At 44.7% G+C, this 19,389-nt stretch overlaps 1 protein-coding gene across 2 annotated transcripts in view; it reads left to right on the forward strand.

Annotated features, from left to right (window-relative positions):
- Positions 1–244: 244 nt before the first annotated feature.
- The window catches only part of TAPT1 (transmembrane anterior posterior transformation 1), a 60,881-nt gene continuing 41,736 nt past the window's right edge, over positions 245–19,389 (forward strand). For both annotated transcript variants that reach the window (XM_028743290.2, XM_028743291.2), the window contains exons 1-2: positions 245–725; positions 18,592–18,722. In XM_028743290.2, coding sequence (XP_028599123.2) covers positions 260–725; positions 18,592–18,722 — 597 coding nt within the window. In that variant the 5' untranslated portion in view covers positions 245–259. The remainder of the gene's footprint in view (positions 726–18,591; positions 18,723–19,389) is intronic.

The raw sequence follows: 19,389 nt of genomic DNA on the forward strand, positions 1-19,389 counted from the left end.
GCTGGCGAACGATATAATACGAGCACGTCGGGCGATTGTTTTATTATTATTTTTATTTTTGTTTCCACTGTGTGTGTGTGTGTTGTTATTGGGGCTGAAACTCTGCCAGAGGAGGCTGGACCCGCTTCCTTTCGCTCCCGCCCGCCCTCCGTGTCGTCGCTGTGAGGCTTCGGGCTGGGCGAGAGGAGGAGGACAAGCAGAAGCAGCAGGCCGCGCGGGGGGCGGTTGCTATGGCAACGCCCCTCCTGCCTCCGTCAAGATGGCCGCCAGGACCGCTCGCCGCTCGCGCGCGCTGGAGAGGTGGGCCCGTCTGGTGCGCTCCTTGTCGCGCGGCGATGACGTGCTCCGGCGGGCCAGCGGAGGCTTCCCTCAGCAGCAGCAGCCTCCGCCGCGCGGAGCGGAGTTTGTGGCTGCCGCTCGCGTGAAGATGGCGGGCGTCGCCGATGCCGCCTCCGCCGGGAGCGGGGAAGGCGGGCGGCGGGGGGGCGGCGGCCCCCCGGAGCTCTCCCTGCTCCAGCCGGGCTCCGGGCAGCAGCAGCAGCGGCGGAGCAGCTTCACGGGCGGCGAGTGCCGCTCCCCTCAGCCCTCCCCGGCTCGGTCCGCGCCGCCCGCCTCCAGCCCGCCGTCGCCCGGCCCCGGGCAGCAGCAGCAGCAGCGCGCCGCCGAGACGCTCGGCTTCTACGAGAGCGACCACCGCAGGCAGCAGAAGCGCGGCGGGGCCTCAGGTGAGGCGGGGGCGAGCGGGGGAGGGGGGCGGCGCGCCCGCGAGCATGTGCAGAGTGCAGGGCGGCGGGCTGAAAAAGAAAAGCGGAGTGCCTCTGGGCACGTGCAGAGTGTTTCTTCTGCTCGCGCGAACTCGAGCCCGTGCCGCTTCTCGGTTGTTCAGGGGCGGCAGGAGTCAAAATTTAGATTTTCCCAAGAGGTGGGAGCGAAAAGGGGCTGTTGGTTATGCCGCCTGTTTCTCTCCGGGAATGTCTTGTCGGCATCGAGGAAAACCAATGCACCTTGCACTCAGTCGGGGGTGTTTCGTGGTTCTTCATAGGTGGCGAGGTGGGTCTTGCGCAGGGTGCCAGGGCAAGACCTCCCAGGCGGCCTTCCCACCAGATGTCAAAGAGAAAAATAACTTTTAGAAGACATCTGAAGGCAGCCCTGCTTAGGGAAGCTTTTCTTGTTTAATAGGTTATTGTATTTTAGCGTTTTGTTGCAAGCCACCCAGAGTGGCAGGGGAAACCCAGCCAGATGGGCGGGTATAAATAATAAATTATTATTATTATTATTATTATTATTATTATTATTATTATTATTATTATTGCATAAGGCCCAGTGGTGTAATTTTTTCCCTCCGTAGAAAAGAAGGGCTGAGTGGATTCAGGAGCATGGAGAGATTTGGGTGGCGAGTGACTTTTGGCAGACAGCGATTGGAGCAGGAGGAAGTGAGTGAGTGAGCAGAAATCAAAGCTGAAAGTTGTCCTCTCTCAGCCAAGTGTTGCTGCTCTTTTAAATCAAAAGGTGGCAAGGAGGTTGTAGAAGTAGAAATAGCATTCCTGCAGCGTGCGTGTTTTGTGCACCAAGAAGTGAATCCGGCAGTTCTACTCTGGAAGACAGTACAAGAGTTCCTCTGAAGTCAAGTACTTAAGAGGATTTCTCTCTCTCTCTCTCATGACAGCCTTGCCAACTGCTCTCTGATTGGCTCTGCTGTTCTTGCCTTTTCCAAGTTTGAGATTCGGTGCTGTCAAAAGTTTGGAGGAATTTAGTTTTACAAGCACCTAAGCCGAAGCTTGTGTACTACTCCACATTTCTCTTGCTAAGTCAGGCTCTTGGTGCGCACCAGTTCTGATACATAGTTAGTCGCTGAAGTTTATTAGGCATGTCGGCAAAGGCAGTAAGTTATTTTTGGGAATCTAATTTTAGGCACTGAGGTTTGGGGAAAAAATGCGTAGAGATTCTGCAGCTCATCAAAATGTATTGATGCAGTATCTAGGTGTGGAAAGAGGTTATTGCTTGAACATATATAACTACTCATCTGTGTAAAATTGTTTTTTCCGTTCCGGAGTGGAGAGAATAGCATTGGATGTGACAGTATAGGTAGGTTTTGTCAACTCACAATTCTAGTGTCTTGGCTTATAGGATGGAAAGTGTCAATGCACACAGAGAGACTTGAGTGCAGAGTTTAAAACTGAGGTTTGTCCTGTTTAATTTTAAATTGTGTCAGAAGTCATATTTACTACTAGAGTACACCTTAGAAGTCGTTGGGTACACTGCCATTCTCCATTTCTGGTTCAGGAGACACGATTTAGAGATTTTAAAAGTCTATATTTCAGATTTAAATTAGGGTTAATTGTCAGGAAAATGAACTCAAGAGCAGAAGAACTATAGGGCTGCCTGAATAATTACTATCAGCAGTAGGTGATAGAACAATTATATGACAAAGCTGCTAGATGTCAAATAGATAGTGTGCTTTATTCCAGAATTATAAGTATTGTTCAAATGGAAACAGACATAATTTTATCATATCATTCCCCAAAAAACTGTGTTCAAAAAAGGAAAAAATGAGGAGGTGCTAGAAATACTTGCTACGTGAGGAAACAAATAGTGTTAAAATTGCAGGCATCTGTTCTATATAGATAATAGAAAAAATGAAAATTGGACAGATAGGAAACTAATTTTGTAACACATGCAAACCTCATACATTTCTTTATTGGAATTGGAGCTGATTAGATTTTGTAAAAATTAAGTTCAGTTTTTTGCTCAAAGCTGCAATGGTTTTTCCTCTTCATGGCACTCACAGATTCTATAACATTCTGGACTAGGGCATTATGTCACAGAAGTCTGCGGCTCTTCATGTGGATGAAACTGTACTAATGTGTAATCTCACTGGCAAATTGACTTTACTTGGGATGGCCTGGTTGGAGGGGTGGGGTACAAATAATAAAATTATTATTATTATAAAATAGAAAAAAGTGCTCAGTGGGATATCCTGTGGTCTGTAAAAGATGGCCATATTACTACTGGAAATGTTTCTGAAGGATTGCACCTATGTCAGCAGCACAAAAGTAGCTGCAGAAACAAAAATTAAAGTAGCAAGACCAGTTCCTATTCATACAGTGTCCCTGTCAATAGCACCATATAACCCATCATTATGTTACATAATAAGAATTTCCCCACATTAGCCGAAAGCACCAATCAATATGCACCAACAGCTGCAATGTCTTCTTTGCACAGGTTAAATACAGGGACACTGATAACTACCTGTTGTATAAGCAGGGTGAGTAGGGGTGTTAAGCTGCCAGAACTCAGAAACTGTTTGTACTAATGAAATTCTCTGTCACAAAATGCGCCTGGAATAATGGGAGTTTCAAACACTGGGTACGAATGAAACTGCATACCACGATTTAAACATATGAACTCTTATTCCTGGCTATACAGGAGAAGGAGAGAAAGGTGGGGAGTGTGAACTCAATGTTTGTCCTGGCTTGTTGATGTTACTCAACTGTAATCTAGCATGACACGTCACCTTTTAAGGTCTATCATTACGATGAACATTGATTTAAGATTTATAATAACAGGGAGCTCTTACATTATTTATTTCATCTCAAAGGAATTTCACAATACAACAAATGTATAAAACATTTACGTATATAAAAACATTTACATATGTAAAGACCATTTCCATTCAGTACGGGTACTAACTGGGACGGGGTGGAGTGGGGAGGTGGAATCTCCACTTAAAGGGCTTACTGAAAGAGGAAAGTCTTCAACAGACATTGGAGAGATCACAGAGATGTCACCTGTCTCAGGCATAACAGGAAGGAGTTCTGAAAGGTAGCTGCTGTCATAATAAAGGCTCAATTTCAACATGCTGTGGAATAGCTCTCCTGGTAAGATGTTGTGAACAGGATGCCTTCTCCTGCAGTGTGCAATGGGCATGTAAAGGATTTGATTATCTTTTCGGAACCCTGGCCCCAATCTTTATAGGGCTTTGTGCATCTTGAACTTGGCCCAGTAGCTAATTAGCAGCCACTGCAATTGCTGCAATGTGGTGTAGTGGTTTAAGAGCGGAAGACTCGTAATCTGGTGAACCGGGTTTGCGTCTCTGCTCCTCCACATGCATCTGCTGGGTGACCTTGGGCTAGTCACACTTCTCTGAAGTCTCTCAACCCCACTCAACTCACAGAGTGTTTGTGGTGGGAGAGGAAGGGAAAGGAGAATGTTAGCCGCTTTGAGACTCCTTTGGGTAGTGATAAAGCGGGATATCAAATCCAAACTCTTCTTCTTCTTCTTCTTTCAACAGCAGAATTCTGCCCCTCTGAGCAGTTGAGCTGCCTCATTCTACACTAGCTGCAGCTTTTCCAGGTCAACCTCAAGGGCAGTCCCGCGTACAACGCATGATAGTAATCCATTGGTGACCACTGGATAGTTCAGTTGGTTAGAACATGATGCTGATAACACCAAGGTCACAGGTTTGATCCCCATGTGGGACATCTATATAATACTGCATTCCACAAGGTTGGACTACATGATCCTCAAGATCCCTTCCAACTCTGCAATTGGATGATTCTGGAGGACCAGTACATGGGTGGCAGTTCTCAGGCTATCCTGGCCTAGAAATGGAAAGAGCTGGTAAAGAAACCCATAGATCATGAAGTCATCAGAGATGGCTCCAACCCCCAGACTAGGAATGTGCTCCTTCACGGGGAGTGCAACCCCAGCAGACAAATGACCAATTTTATGGACTTGTGACCTACCCAACCACAGTGCTTCTGTCTTGTTGGAATTTAGTGTCAGTTTGTTGGCCTTCTTCCAGCCCATCACAGAGTCCAGGCACTGGTTCAGGTTTTCGTAAATATAAATTTTTCAAAGAAGAAGAGTTTGGATTTGATATCCCGCTTTATCACTACCCGAAGGCGTCTCAAAGCGGCTAACATTCTCCTTTCCCTTCCTCCCCCACAACAAACACTCTGTGGGGCTGAGAGACTTCAGAGAAGTGTGACTGGCCCAAGGTCACCCAGAAGCTGCGTGTGGAGGAGCGGAGACACGAATCCGGTTCCCCAGATTACGAGTCTACCGCTCTTAACCACTGGCTCTATTGTTTTGGCCAAAACTGCAGGGGCTGAGCCCCATTTATATTTGTTGTGTCCAATAATTGCTATTAACAATGTGTCACTGATGTGAATTGTGTATTCATGAATTTTGAAAAAAATAAATAGAAAGTGCTGCTGCATTTAGGGGGGGGGGGGGAGCTGACTAGGCATTCTGTTTTGTGCCAAGGAATCAGGAACCATATGGCGAATAGCTTTTCGATCCCATTTTCTAACACTGCTTATATGGGGTGGAGATAATAATCCAATGCTGTCATTTGAAACTGACCCCAGGGATAGGACTGGAACCACCGCAAAACAGTGTCAACAGTGCCCATTGCACAAAACTGGTTCAGGCGAATGGTATCAAATGTCATTAAAATAAATATACAAGGTGTATCTGATGGCAAAATGGTTTTTATTAGCTTTGTTGAAGATAATCTTGGAAGCCTGTTAATAAAAACTTAGTCGTCAGCAAAGCAAATTGTAACTGAAATAATTAACAAACGTGCTTTACATCCTTCTATCTTTTACTAGTTTGCTTAGTTTGCCACTTCCTCCCCTTGAGCACTTCACTTAAGAAAAGTAGGATGCTTACTGGTTTGATCATACCAGTTTGCTGTCTGAACTGACAAACTGTGATTTCATAAAATTGGAAAGTGTGGTGAAAGTGAACATAGAATCACAGAATTGTAGAGTTGGAAGGGATCCCAAGGGTCATCTAGTCCAGCCCCCTGCAATACTGCCCACAGCCGTCCCTGGATAGGCTCTCAGAACACCAACCTGCTGGTTAACAGCCAGACACATTGGTTCACTGAAGCCTCTATTGAGAGGTGTGCCACTTCTAGTCAAAGATAGAAAATAGGAGGACCATGGTTGTAACATGGTTGTGAATGTAGTTATGGCACCAAGGGGTTGGGGAAGCAGACAATTATAGCTTGATCTATATTGTAGATTCTCATATCCATGATTTAATGTTGCTTAAAGTCCATGATTTAATGTTGCTTAGTGTCCATGTATGCTACCCTGAGTTGGGATACAACTCAGTTGATTTTCAGGATATGCTAAAACACTTATTTGCACAGCTTTGAATAAAATACAGAAACCATTTTGCAATTCTGCAAATTCTACTTTTGAGTTTTTAAACACATTAGTATCTCAGATAATTCTCATATAACCCTTGCAGGCTAGTGATCCACTGCAAAATCATCAGCATATTTCTTTGGAAGTACCATATTTTTCTGTGTATAAGACTAGGTTTTTTTACCAAAAAATTAGGTTTGAAATTGGGGCTCATCTTATACATGGGTAGTGCTGAGGGATGTTTTCTTAATTTGGAGTCCCCTAAAATAGAGGGCGTCTTATACATGGGGGCGTCTTATACATGAAAAAATACAGTAAGTCCCACTGTGTTCTTTGCGTTTTACACCTGTTAATTTTACAGAGAGTTACAGCCTTATAGTTCAATCCTAAAAATTTCACTCAGAATTCAGTCCTATTTAATTCACAGGGGCTTACTTCCAGATAACTGAGTTTAGGACTGCAGCTTTATTGCAATTCAAAGAAATGTTATTAAGAGGTTATATTTGTTGTGCTCTCCCTGCTTTCAGTTCTCATAGAATCATAGAGATGGATGGGACCCTGAGGGTCGTCTAGTCCAGAGTTTTCCAAACTGTGTGTTGCAACACGTTTGTGTATCAGCTGCAGTGTGTAGGTGTGCCGTGTGAACACTCCCCACGCTCCTCCCGGGGCTGGAAAGGGGTTAGTTTAACCTCTGGCTTGCTAGTAAAATTGAATTACTGTGTCATGAAATGATGCATGTCTAAAAATCATGTTACCAACATGAAAAGTTTGAAAAGCTCTGATCTAGTCCAAAACCTTGCAGTGCAGGAATATGCACCTTACTGGGATCGAACCTGCAATCTGCAATTACTGGGATCGAACCTATGTTGTCAGGACCACACTCTAACCAACTGAGCTATCCAGTAATAATAATAATAATAATAATAATAATAATAATAATAATAATAATAATTTATTATTTGTACCCCACCCATCTGGCTGGGTTTCCCCAGCCACTCTGGGCGGCTTCCAACAAAGATAAAAAATACACTAAAATGTCACATATTAAAAACTTCCCTGAACAGGGCTGCCTTCAGATGTCTTCTGAATGTCAGGTAGTTGTTTATCGCTTTGACATCTGATGGGAGGGCGTTCCACAGGACGGGCGCCACTACCGAGAAGGCCCTCTGCCTGGTTCCCTGTAACTTGACCTCTCGTAGTGAGGGAACCGCCAGAAGGCCCTCGGAGCTGGACCTCAGTGTCTGGGCAGAACGATGGGGGTGGAGACGCTCCTTCAGATATACTGGACCAAGGCCGTTTAGGGCTTTAAAGGTCAGCACCAACACTTTGAATTGTGCTCGGAAACTTACTGGGAGCCAATGTAGGTCTTTCAAGACCGGTGTTATATGGTCTCGGCGGCCGCACCCAGTCACCAGTCTAGCTGCCGCATTCTGGATTAGTTGTAGTTTCCGGGTCACCTTCAAAGGTAGCCCCACGTAGAGCGCATTGCAGTAGTCCAAGCGGGAGATAACCAGAGCATGTACCACTCTGGCGAGACAGTCCGCAGGCAGATAGGGTCTCAGCCTACGTACCAGATGGAGCTGGTAAACAGCTGCCCTGGATACAGATTTGACCTGTGCCTCCATGGACAGCTGTGAGTCCAAAATGACTCCCAGGCTGCGCACCTGGTCCTTCAGGGGCACAGTTACCCCATTCAGGACCAGGGAATCCTCCACACCTGCCCGCCTCCTGTCCCCCAAAAACAGTACTTCTGTCTTGTCGGGATTCAACCTCAATCTGTTAGCCGCCATCCATCCTCCAACCGCCTCCAGGCACTCACACAGGACCTTCACCGCCTTCACTGGTTCTGATTTAAAAGAGAGGTAGAGCTGGGTATCATCCGCATACTGATGAACACCCAGCCCAAACCTCCTGATGATCTCTCCCAGTGGCTGCATGTAAATGTTGAAAAGCATGGGGGAGAGGACAGAGCCCTGAGGCACCCCACAAGTGAGGGCCCAGGGGTCTGAACACTCATCCCCCACCACCACTTTCTGAACACGGCCCAGGAGGAAGGAGCGGAACCACTGTATGACAGTGCCCCCAGCTCCCAGCCCCTCAAGACGGTCCAGAAGGATGTTATGGTCGATGGTATCAAACGCCGCTGAGAGATCCAGCAGAACTAGGAAACAGCTCTCACCTTTGTCCCTAGCCCGCCGGAGATCATCAACCAGTGCGACCAAGGCAGTTTCAGTCCCATGATGAGGCCTGAATCCCGACTGGAAGGGATCCAAATGGTCCGCTTCTTCCAGGCGTGCCTGGAGTTGTTCAGCAACCACTCGCTCAATCACCTTGCCCAAGAATGGAAGATTTGAGACTGGGCGATAATTGGCCATCGTGGCCGCATCTAAAGATGGTTTTTTAAGAAGCGGTTTAATAACCGCCTCTTTCAGCGGGTCTGGGAAGGCTCCCTCACGGAGGGAAGCATTCACCACCCCACGAAGCCCATCGCCCAGTCCTTCCCGGCTAGCTTTTATAAGCCAGGATGGGCAAGGATCCAGGAGGCAGGTGGTTGGCTTCACTCGTCCAAGCAGCCTGTCCACATCCTCGGAGGTAACAGGTTGGAATTGATCCCACACAACTTGACTAGACAGGACTCTAGCACTCTCCCGCCCTGGCTCTGCTCCCATGGTGGAGTCTACTTCTTCCCAAATCTGAGCGATTTTATCTGCAAAAAACTTTGCAAAATCATTGCAGGAGATCATGTGGCCCATACTGGGCCCAGATGTCGCAGGTGGTTCCGCTAAATTGTGAACCACCTGAAAAAGTCTCCTGCTGCTGTTTTCTGCAGATGCAATAGAGGCGGCGAAGAATGTCTTCTTTGCCGTCGCTATCGCCACTTGGTAGGCTCGACGTTGAGCTCTAACCTGTGTCCGGTCAGATTCGGAATGGGTTATCCGCCACCGGCGCTCTAGCCGTCTCAACGATTGTTTCATTGCCCTCAGATCCGTGGAGAACCACGGGGCTCTCCGGGCTCCATGCAATCGGAGAGGGCGCTTTGGAGCCAAACAGTCAATAGCCCTGGTTAACTCCACATTCCAGCGGGCCACCAGGGAATCGGCTGAAAGGCCATCAACATGGGATAAAGCATCCCCTACCACTCTCTGGAAACCATTTGGATCCATTAAGTGGCGGGGGCGGACCATCCGAATTGGTCCCACCTCCCTGCAGAGGGGATGGGTCGCAGAGAAGTCCAGTTGCACCAGGAAGTGATCTGACCATGGCACTTCTTTCGTTTCGCTTTTACTTAGTGTCAGATCACCAACATCCATAGAGGTAAACACCAGGTCCAAGGCATGTCCGCGGCTATGGGTTGGGCCAGACTTATTCAGGGACAGCCCCATGGAGGCCATGCTTTCCACGAAGTCCCGAGCAGCCCCTTGTAAGGTCGTGTCGGCATGGATGTTAAAATCCCCTAGGACAACCAAGCTAGGTGTCTCCAGGAGGACATCCGCCACGACCTGAAGCAGCTCGGGCAGGGAATCCTTGGTGCAGCGGGGAGGTCGGTACACCAGTAGGAATCCTGTACTGCCCCTATTGCCCAACTTCCAGAACATGCACTCGGAAAACTGGGTCTTCCCAATAGGACGCCTGGTGCAAACTAATGACTTCCTAAAAATCACTGCAACCCCCCCTCCCCGCCCACATGACCTGGGTTGCTGTGCGTAAGAGAAACCTGGTGGACAAGCAGCGGCAAGGACAGGCCCATCTGCTTCATCCAACCAAGTCTCTGTCACGCATGCCAGGTCAAGTCCTCCATCCATGATCAAGTCATGGATGGCAGTGGTCTTATGAATCATTGACCTGGCATTGCACAGCAGCACCTTCAGGTCATGTGGGTATCCCTTGCTGATTCTAGTATCCATCCGGTCAGGACCAGACCCGGAGGCAGGGATAGTCCTCAGACAACGACTAAACCTGCCTCCTCTGAGTATATAAGGCTTCCTTGTTTAGAATGCTCTATTACTGATTATCTTTCTTTCATTGCTATCAGATTGCGGCTTTGCAACAAAATATATTTTGGGCAGCCTAAAAGTTTGGAAATGATAACAGACTTTCAGTGAGGAGAATGTTTAATTCAAATTAATAAAATAAGGGAAGTTCAGTTCTTGGCTTTGGAAGGAGAGGTTGCTTTCTTTACACATTACACAGCAGCAGGTCTGGGTTTGCCACCAGATGTACCCTCAAAAGGAAGTTGCAGCCATCCCTTCTCTCTGATAAGGGTACCTATATACCCTGTATATTTTCAAACTGCTGAGATAGCTCAGTCGGTAGAGCATGAGATTCTTAATCACAGAATTATGGGTTTGAGCACATTGGGCAACAGATTGGGCCCCACAATGGGCAAAAGATTCCTGAATTGCAGGGGATTGGAGTACATGACCCTTATGGTCTACAATTCATGGTCTACAATTCTATGATTCTACGAAACATCTGTTTACAATGTTAACCTATAACATTTTTAAATACTCATTTAAATCTTGGGTGTATTCTTAAAATGACAACATTTGGATAGGCCCTGTGGTGCTCTTAAACTGTAGAAATTTGATACTGAGTTCTGGTAGTAAAAGTAACTTTATTAATGCATTTTAACATACCGTATTTTTGGCTCTATAAGACTCACTTTTTCCCTCCTAAAAAGTAAGGGGAAATGTGTGTGCGTCTTATGGAGCGAATGCAGGCTGCACAGCTATCCCAGAAGCTAGAACAGCAAGAGGGATTACTGCTTTCACTGTACAGCGATCCCTCTTGCTGTTCTGGCTTCTGAGATTCAGAATATTTTTTTCCTTGTTTTCCTCCTCCAAAAACTAGGTGTGTCTTGTGGTCTGGTGCGTCTTATAGAGCGAAAAATACGGTACGTTAATACACATATTCTGACTGCCTGTGGTCACAAAAGCAGTACGTCCAAAGGCGTTGCCACTTTAATGCACTTCCCATTAAAATGGCTGTGAACAGGGCTGGAAAACCCCCAGACACCTGTTTTCCTGGGTGCCTAAAAAGATGATGCTGGCAACTAAAAATACATGTGGCATAAACTGGCCATTTATCCCCATCACAGCTGTTGTTGTCCTTGTCCAGTTGGAAAACAGTCCCAGGAGAATGGGATCATAATCATTAGAGTACCAGAAGTATTGGGACAACTAATGTGCACATGATAGGGAAAAAATGACAGGGAGCTAGAGAGTGAACTTGCCATTTGAACACTTCCCCTATGTCTCTGCCTGTGAAGGAACCAACCTCCCATTTATGTGTGTTCAGTATGTGTGCAACTGTGCAGATGTGCATCACGCCAAACCCAGAAGTGACAGGGAAGGGGCGGAATGGGGTGTTTGCAGGTTTTTCCAGTGGTGTTTCAGATACACATGATTTCACTGCCATGCACAGTGCCTTGTAACGTAACCCCCACGTAAATAGGGGGTTGCCTGTAGTGAGCATAACGGTGATTTTGCATCCAAACTCTATAGGAAAAGCATACTGGAGGCGATATTTCAGATAGGACAGACTCCTTTACAGAATTGCTGTGAGTGACAATATGGGGTCCAAAAAGTAATTTAGCAGTGGAAACAAATTAATGCCCCCACAGAGCCTAGGACTTGCTGATCAGAAAGTTGGCTGTTCTAATCCACGCGATGGGATAAGCTCCCATTGCTTGGTCCCTGCTCCTGCCAACCTAGCCATTCGAAAGCACATCAAAGTGCAAGTAGATAAATAGGTACCACTACGGGGGGGAGGTAAACGGTGTTTCCGTGCGCTGCTCTGGTTCGCCAGAAGCAGCTTAGTCAAGCTGGCCACATGACCCGGAAAAACTGTCCGTGGACAAATGCCAGCTCCCTCGGCCAGTAAAGCGAGATGAGCGTCGCAACCCCAGAGTCGTCCGCGACTGGACCTAATGGTCAGGGGTCCCTTTACCGTTACCAAAATGTTCCCGTCGATATTGGCATCCAAAAGTAATCTGTGGCTTTAGTCTCCTTCATATATACTGAGTAAATGCATGTTCCAGTCAAGATAAATAAATTTCTGGATATCATAAATGACAGTGCCCAAGCCTAGAACAATTTATCATGGAACTGGCCAGTGGTGAGGTGACCCTGCACTAAATCCTAGTTAGAGGTTTATAAAATTATGAGTGGTATGAAATAAGTGACTAGATATGTTTTTCTTCCTGTCTTAATACTAGAACCTAGTGCCATCCAGTGAAACTGATTTTTTTTTTGAGATTCAGACAGACAAAAGGAAATACTTCTTCACATGGTGCAGAGTTAAACTGTGGAATTTGCTACCAGAAGATGTAGAGATAGCCAGGGGAGATAGAGAAATTCATGGAGGTTGAGGCTACTAGTTATGATGGCTATATACTACTTCAAGGACTGGAGGTCTCTGAATATCAATTGCAGGGGGGAAACAGCATTTTGTCCTTGTGTCCAGCTTCCCAGGAGCATTTGGCTTGCTACTGTGGGGAACAAGATGTTCGGCTAGGTAGGGCTTTGGTCTGATCCTACAGATCTTTTCTTAGATTCGTTAATATTTTTTAAAAATATATTTAAGCACACTTCTTTTTTAAAAAATGTATTATTTATTAATTTCTTCAACAGTAGCAAAAGACAAAAATCATGGACAACCTTGATACAATAGTGCAACAGTCATCTTAGTTGCAGACTTATTTGAAAATATAGTTATGTCTTTTTAGTAGAGGCCTCCCCCACAGTAGGGTGGGTGATGTTGGATTTTCAACATTGTGATTTATCACCAGCCAGACATCGTGGTTTGGCAATAAACCGCGATGTTTTTTTAAAAAAATTATTTATAATTTCCCATTTTGCAGCAAACAAACGAAAGAAAAGAAAACATTTTCAACATCAAATTCCAATATCTTATTTCAATCTCACTCTCACTCTTTCTGTCGTTGCTTATATTTATAATACTTTTACTACATTTCCAAGTTAAACCATCTATAAAGCATTTTCAAATAAATTTCCTTTAGCTCATAACATGCAGTAAATTTTAAATCTACATTCCACAATTGCTTCCACACCAACATTTCTATATTATGTCCTATGTCGATTTCCCAATGTATCATTGAAGATTTCACTTGTAGAAGATGCTATTAGAATGGAAAACAAAGGATGAACATTTTTGACATCACTTTATTTAGCAGTATTTAGCAGGTGTCTCTCTAACTGAGAGGTTTTGAGTCACAAAAACCCAGCTTTTAATCCATTTTAAACACTTCATTTGAATGGTGATATTATAACCAAGTTGTTAACATTCCTGGTAATTCTTCAAACTTTTTTAACTTAAACTTGCCACCCTCCTCTATTATTAAGCTTTTTTAAGTTGCCCTGTTTTCCTTCCTATACACCTCTATGGCTTCTAAAGGCGAGAGCCAAAGTGCTGTTTTCCATTCCAACAAATTTTTATACTTATACTCATTCCCCCCTTCAATAATATGATTTGTGAAACCTCTATGTATTTTCAACTTTTCATACCACAGATATGCATGCCAACCAAACTTAATGTAATGCCCTTCTAAGTCTAAAATATGTGAATTCTTTAATGACAACCACTCCTTTAACCAACATAGGCAGGATGCCTCATAATAAAGTCTCAGATCTGGCGGGGGGGAAGCTCCTCTTTCATTAGCATCTATCAGTATCTTATATTTTATTCTTGGTTTTTTCCCTTGCCAAGATATATATCAAAATATCCTTTTACCTTTCAAGAAGCATTCCACCTTGCCAATCACTGGAGCTGATTGAAATAAAAAGCATTCTTGGTAAAACACTCATTTTAATAGTTGACACTTTATCCAGGATAAACCACAATGTTGAAACAAGCTTCATTGGCCCCAGCCAGTGAGGCACAGGGTGAAACTGCCTCAACTCTCACCGTGGGAGCTGAGGCACTTTCACACCAGGGCCTCATGGGCTGGGGCCAATGCAGCTGGCCCCAGCCTGCTGCTCAGCTGGGGGACAGAAAGGCTCCTGCCCCTACCGGAGCCAGCCCTAGTGTCCCTGCCGCTCACACGCAAGCAGCAGGGACCTTGGGGTTCCTTCCTAAGGCTCCCTTCGCCAGTGCAGGGCGGCCACCACTACCCAAAGACGGACCAGGTGTCACCTTCACCTGTGGCTGCCTCTTCCTCCTGGGGTGGTTGCTCACCCCCGGAGGAAAGATGAAGCCAACCCTCCCGGGCGAAGTCCACAAGCATCAGAGAGCCCTCGCACCACCTGGCTAAGCCTGCCCGACCCCATGCCAAGGCTGCTGCGGATGAGGCAAGTGCATGAGCCTGCCTCGCACGACCTGGAGGCGAGGTGGGGTCTCCTTTAACCTTCTCTTTTGTGGTGGTGCAAGGGAGAAGTATGACAGAGCCCACACCTCCCCAGCTGAGGAGCCGTGATCCTGATACCCCTCTCGTGCAAACAGGAGCCAGATCAGGGCTCTCTCAGCTGGGGAGTGTGAGCCAGTGGCGGGTTGGGGGCTCTGTAAAACTGCTTGGCCGAGGCAAGGGCAGCCATGAGCTCCTCAGCTGAGCAGTTTAAAGAAGCAGAGGGAGGAAAAAGCTGTGCCTTGCCGGAGCAGCTGTTTCCTTGCTCTGCCGGTATGAGGGCAGACTGCTATGGTGGTTTCACTCAGTGGTATATTGGTGAAGCTGTCGCCGCTCTTGAGTCCCTCTGCCTCCAGCACCCGGCTGCAGCTTGTTTCTCCCTCAGCAGCAGAAGGACTCGGAAGACGGCGGTTTCACCTGCAATATACCGCCGAGTGAAGCTGTCATCAAGATCTGCCCCTCATACAACTCCTGGGCGATATATCAATATATCACCCAGGCCTACCTCCCCACTCCCACATTGTGTTTGGTCCAATAGAACAAGAGAAACTTCAATAACAAGCAAAGACTCAGAGAGAGCCCAGCTTGATTGCCAACATCATCTCCTATCATGTCTGGTTTCAGGGTAAATTCTTGGTGGGCTTGTAATGGTGACCAATTGGCTGGTCAGTTGGTTGCGTATTATTTGGTCACAGTCAAATAGAGGCTTCATTCAGATGAACGTCTTCCATCTTTCTCTGGAATATCCCAAATATGCAATCATCTCAATCACTGCCTCCTCTCTTCTGGAGCTTCAAGTCTACATTGCAAAACATGGTTTGATTGTGACTTGTAGGGATAGCTCAAACCAGAGTTTGTGTGTTCAGATGTAATAAGAAACTAAGGTTTGATCAAAACAAGAAATAATGAGATCTCATTTCCTTCTCGTCCTGCATAAAGAGCTTCATTCAAGGAAATGAGATCTCATTTGTGGCTTACAACCCACCAAGTTATGGTTCGGTTTATTGTCTTTATGCAGCGACTGTTACAAATGCCCTTGTGCAGCCAACCTTTTCTATTGCATCATACCTGTTTCTTTTGTTTGGAAAAGCTGCAGTTCATATACATGTGCAAATATTTGAAGCTGGCTGTACTTTGTGAACGTTCCAGAATACACAAGTTACTTAACCAAAATTGGAACCTTTATATTCGGAGATTTAAGTTCCTTACTTGTTAGATAGTAGGTTCATTCTCTGCAAATAGCAGTTTCATTCCCATTGTAGAGTTAACAGTAGAGAAGGTGATTCCCCACTCCAATATTTTTTGTATGTTTGTGGTTACCTGACCTGTGCTTGACCTAATGATTTCACAGTTGAACTTCAGTAGCTTTTGGTTGTAAAAGTTAGTTCTGTTCTTTAAATCTTGTTTTAAAAAATTAGGTTCAGAACAGCAGCAATTTTGTTTACTAGGCAGATGACATGGCAGGATCTGTGTTTCCTGAGCATAGCTCTTGGCTCATGCAGCAGAAATTGAGCTAGGGAGTAATAAATAGTCTATAATGGATTGAGCCAACAGTTGCTGAGCTCTCTGGGATCAGGTAAATACAGTTTAATTAGATTTGAGCCTGTCATCTTGAGAACTTTTCATATATTTTTCCACCAAAGAGGATAAAGCGTTAGTGCAATTACTAGTTGGTAGTTTATATTTTTAATAAACATAAAAACGGGTGAACTGGTGCAACTTTCCCCTGTATCTTCTGAAACAAAGAGTTCAAGATTCTGGTGGTTCTATTATATTTATTAAGCACAATTACTAGCCACTTTTCCAGGGTTCAGCAGAATACAAAACCTGCAGTGGATTAAAAACAACAAACAGTCTAAAACCCCCAAAAGAATAACCAGTCAAGCAAAAGACAAGCTGAAAGAGATGTGCTTTACCTTCTTCTGGGAAACAGAGTGGGAAATTATGCACCTTAGAGGAGATATCATTCTGCAGCCTTGGGGCAATAAACATGAATGCCTTTATTGGGGCTGCAGCAGTTTTCACTTTGTGTGGCGATTGCCCTGAATTTCTGTGTGAGTTTATCAAAATTGGCATAGTGACAATGCCAGAGAGGTGGTCTCTGAAGCCTTACAAATTCTAGTAAAATAGTGCAAACTTTGAAATAGCTGAGCTGCTTTCGATGCTAACATTGACTGTTAGCTGATAGGCAGCTCTTGCCCATCATTTCAGATGTGAGTGGTCACAGGAGGGAAGCCCAAGTCATTGGCATGAAGTGGATAAGGTACAGGAGCCAAAAGACACGTGACAGAAAGGCAGAGGTACAGTCCAGGTGAGCTCAGGTGTGTCTTAAGGGTGCCTTTGGAGCAGACAACAATCAATAGTATGGTCAAGCTGACATAGCAGGGACATGTAAGACCGGGGTGCATGCACAAGGAAATGGTGCAAAGTCGATGGAAGGAGGTATGGAATGACTGCATTGTCATCTCCAGGGTTTGGGAGGGTGACATAAGCCCTGCCTCAGTTGGCCTATGTCATCCTTACCACTTTCTATTCACCAGGCCTCTTCTGTAGAGATAATGACATGATACACTGTAGTTTTTCTAATAGTATCTTAGGGGTACAGTAAACCCATTCGTCAAAATAACATAAGTGGACCAGAAGACAAATTCTGGTATCTAAGCGAGAACAGATTTTTATAGCTTTTAAGTGGCTCCTTTTGTTTTTGATGAAGTTTTTAATATCTGACTCTATTGTTTTTAATATTCTATTGGAAGGCGCCCAGAGTGGCTGGGGAAATGAAGCCAGATGGGCAGGGTATAAATTATTATTATTATTATTATTATTATTATTATTATTATTATTATTGGTCTGATGACTAGATAGAAATAAACAAATCTGAGCTGATCTATCAGGTGTGTGTGTGTATACACACATACACACACGTTTATATATATATAAACTTTCAAACTGGGAGTAGCATTTTGCAGAATGCTAAAACTGCCACTCCTCTCTATAGGGTGGTAAGGTGTAGTGAGTGTAATATGAATTGCAAAGTCTGCATTTCAGCTACACATTAACTAGGCATTAGGCCATTGTGTTATGTGGAATGAGTAGATGGATTTGGAACTCTAAATTTGTTCTGGAGTTCATGTGAGGCTTTGGGGTATTTTCTTCCTGAACATGTCAAGAAAAACATAAATGGGTAATTTTTATCCACTGAATTAAATGTGGATGCCGTTCTTGTTTAAACAGCTCTGTGTAAACACTAGATCTCCCATTTCCAAAAGAGATTGCAGGATATGTCGTCTATTCTTGCATTACAGGGTTTTGATCTTGGGGGCCCTTCCATTTCTACATTTTTTTTTTATTCTCGGATTCTATCTGTATGAAAAAATAAAGCTAAAATCACTTTAAAAGATGTTCATAACATGGGTAGATGTTTGAAGTGGGTGGATGGAAAGTAATTAAAGTTAAATCTAAATACAAGAATGTTAAAGCTACAGTTAATCATGTCTTAAAATTGAATAACAAATTGAGAACAACCATGGTTTGGTATTATGTATGGACTGTACTGTAATTCTGAACCAAGGTTCGGCCATCATCATGCTGGTGTTCCCTCCTTTCCCTCTTGCATCTCTTCACATGTCCAAATTTCCTGTCTGACTTCCTGATTTGGGCAAACCATAGTCTGTCGTTACATCTGAGGCATTTGCAGTTGATCACCAAACCATAGCTGACAGCTGATCAGTTCTGCAAAATCTCCGTCCCTAGTTGTCTCTAACCGCATGGGCTGCAATGAGCAAACATTTTGATTGCTGGCTTACTCTGCATCTGGGCTTTGAGCAGGATTTTGGGCTCAAGTGTGAGAGAAAAAGGAGCAGATGTGAAGTGGAAAGCAACAACATTGAAAATATACTGTGTGGTCATAGGTAATACGTTGATTTAAACCACCTTAATTTAAACCCATCCACTCTTGGAATACATGTTTTGAACATGGAAAACAAATATTTTAGCCTAGAAAAAAATAAAGTTATTTTTTTTGAAGTGCAACTTGCTTTAAAACAAATTCCCCCTCTTCTGTTGCAGATCTTTCACTATTGAGGTTCATCAATGCAGAGCTTACAAGGGGTTACTTCCTGGAGCATAATGAAGCGAAGTACACAGAAAGGAGGGAACGAGTGTACACGTGCATGCGAATACCAAGAGAGCTGGAAAAGGTAAACTACTTTCTCAGCGTTCTACTTGGGCTGATAAATTCAAATTCTGGTTTTATTAAAAACAGAACAGAACTTTCTAAACATGCACTTTTGAATAGGTTTTCAATTACAAAAAATAATTTTAAAAATTACTTTCCCCCTGTACACGGTCTGAGGGCTGTGTCTTATGTATGGAGTCCAAAAGCATCACTTTGTCTTTTGTATGGTGATACCATAATTGAATGTGTAGGCTTGTGTCCAAAGGGTGTGTGGACTGAAGAGAACAGCATGTGCAGCCAGAGCTTCACTTGTTGTTTTCTCTGCAGCAGTCCCACTGCCAAAGAGAAAAGCAGTAGCTCAATTTTAAAAGTGGCTTGCCCCTGGCAAAAAATCCAGCAGATGCCGGTCATTATGAGTGGATCGTGTTTCAGGCTCCGAGACACACTAATGGGAACCCCTTCGTAAATGGTTTATCTGTAAACTTATTTCCATGGGTAAACCTTATGTAGGTGCTATAAACCTCAATTCTATTCTAAAACATGCTGAGCAAAAACAATCACAACACTGCATTAATCCTACATCATCCTTTCTGAAATGCTAGAGTTAGATGCTGAGCAAGATGGACCAATGGTCTGACTCTGTTTAAGGCATCTTCCTATTTTCCCATGTTGCTGCTTCAGGACGTTTG

Source organism: Podarcis muralis, chromosome 9, assembly GCF_964188315.1.
Source record: "Podarcis muralis chromosome 9, rPodMur119.hap1.1, whole genome shotgun sequence".
Lineage (NCBI taxonomy): Eukaryota > Metazoa > Chordata > Lepidosauria > Squamata > Lacertidae > Podarcis > Podarcis muralis.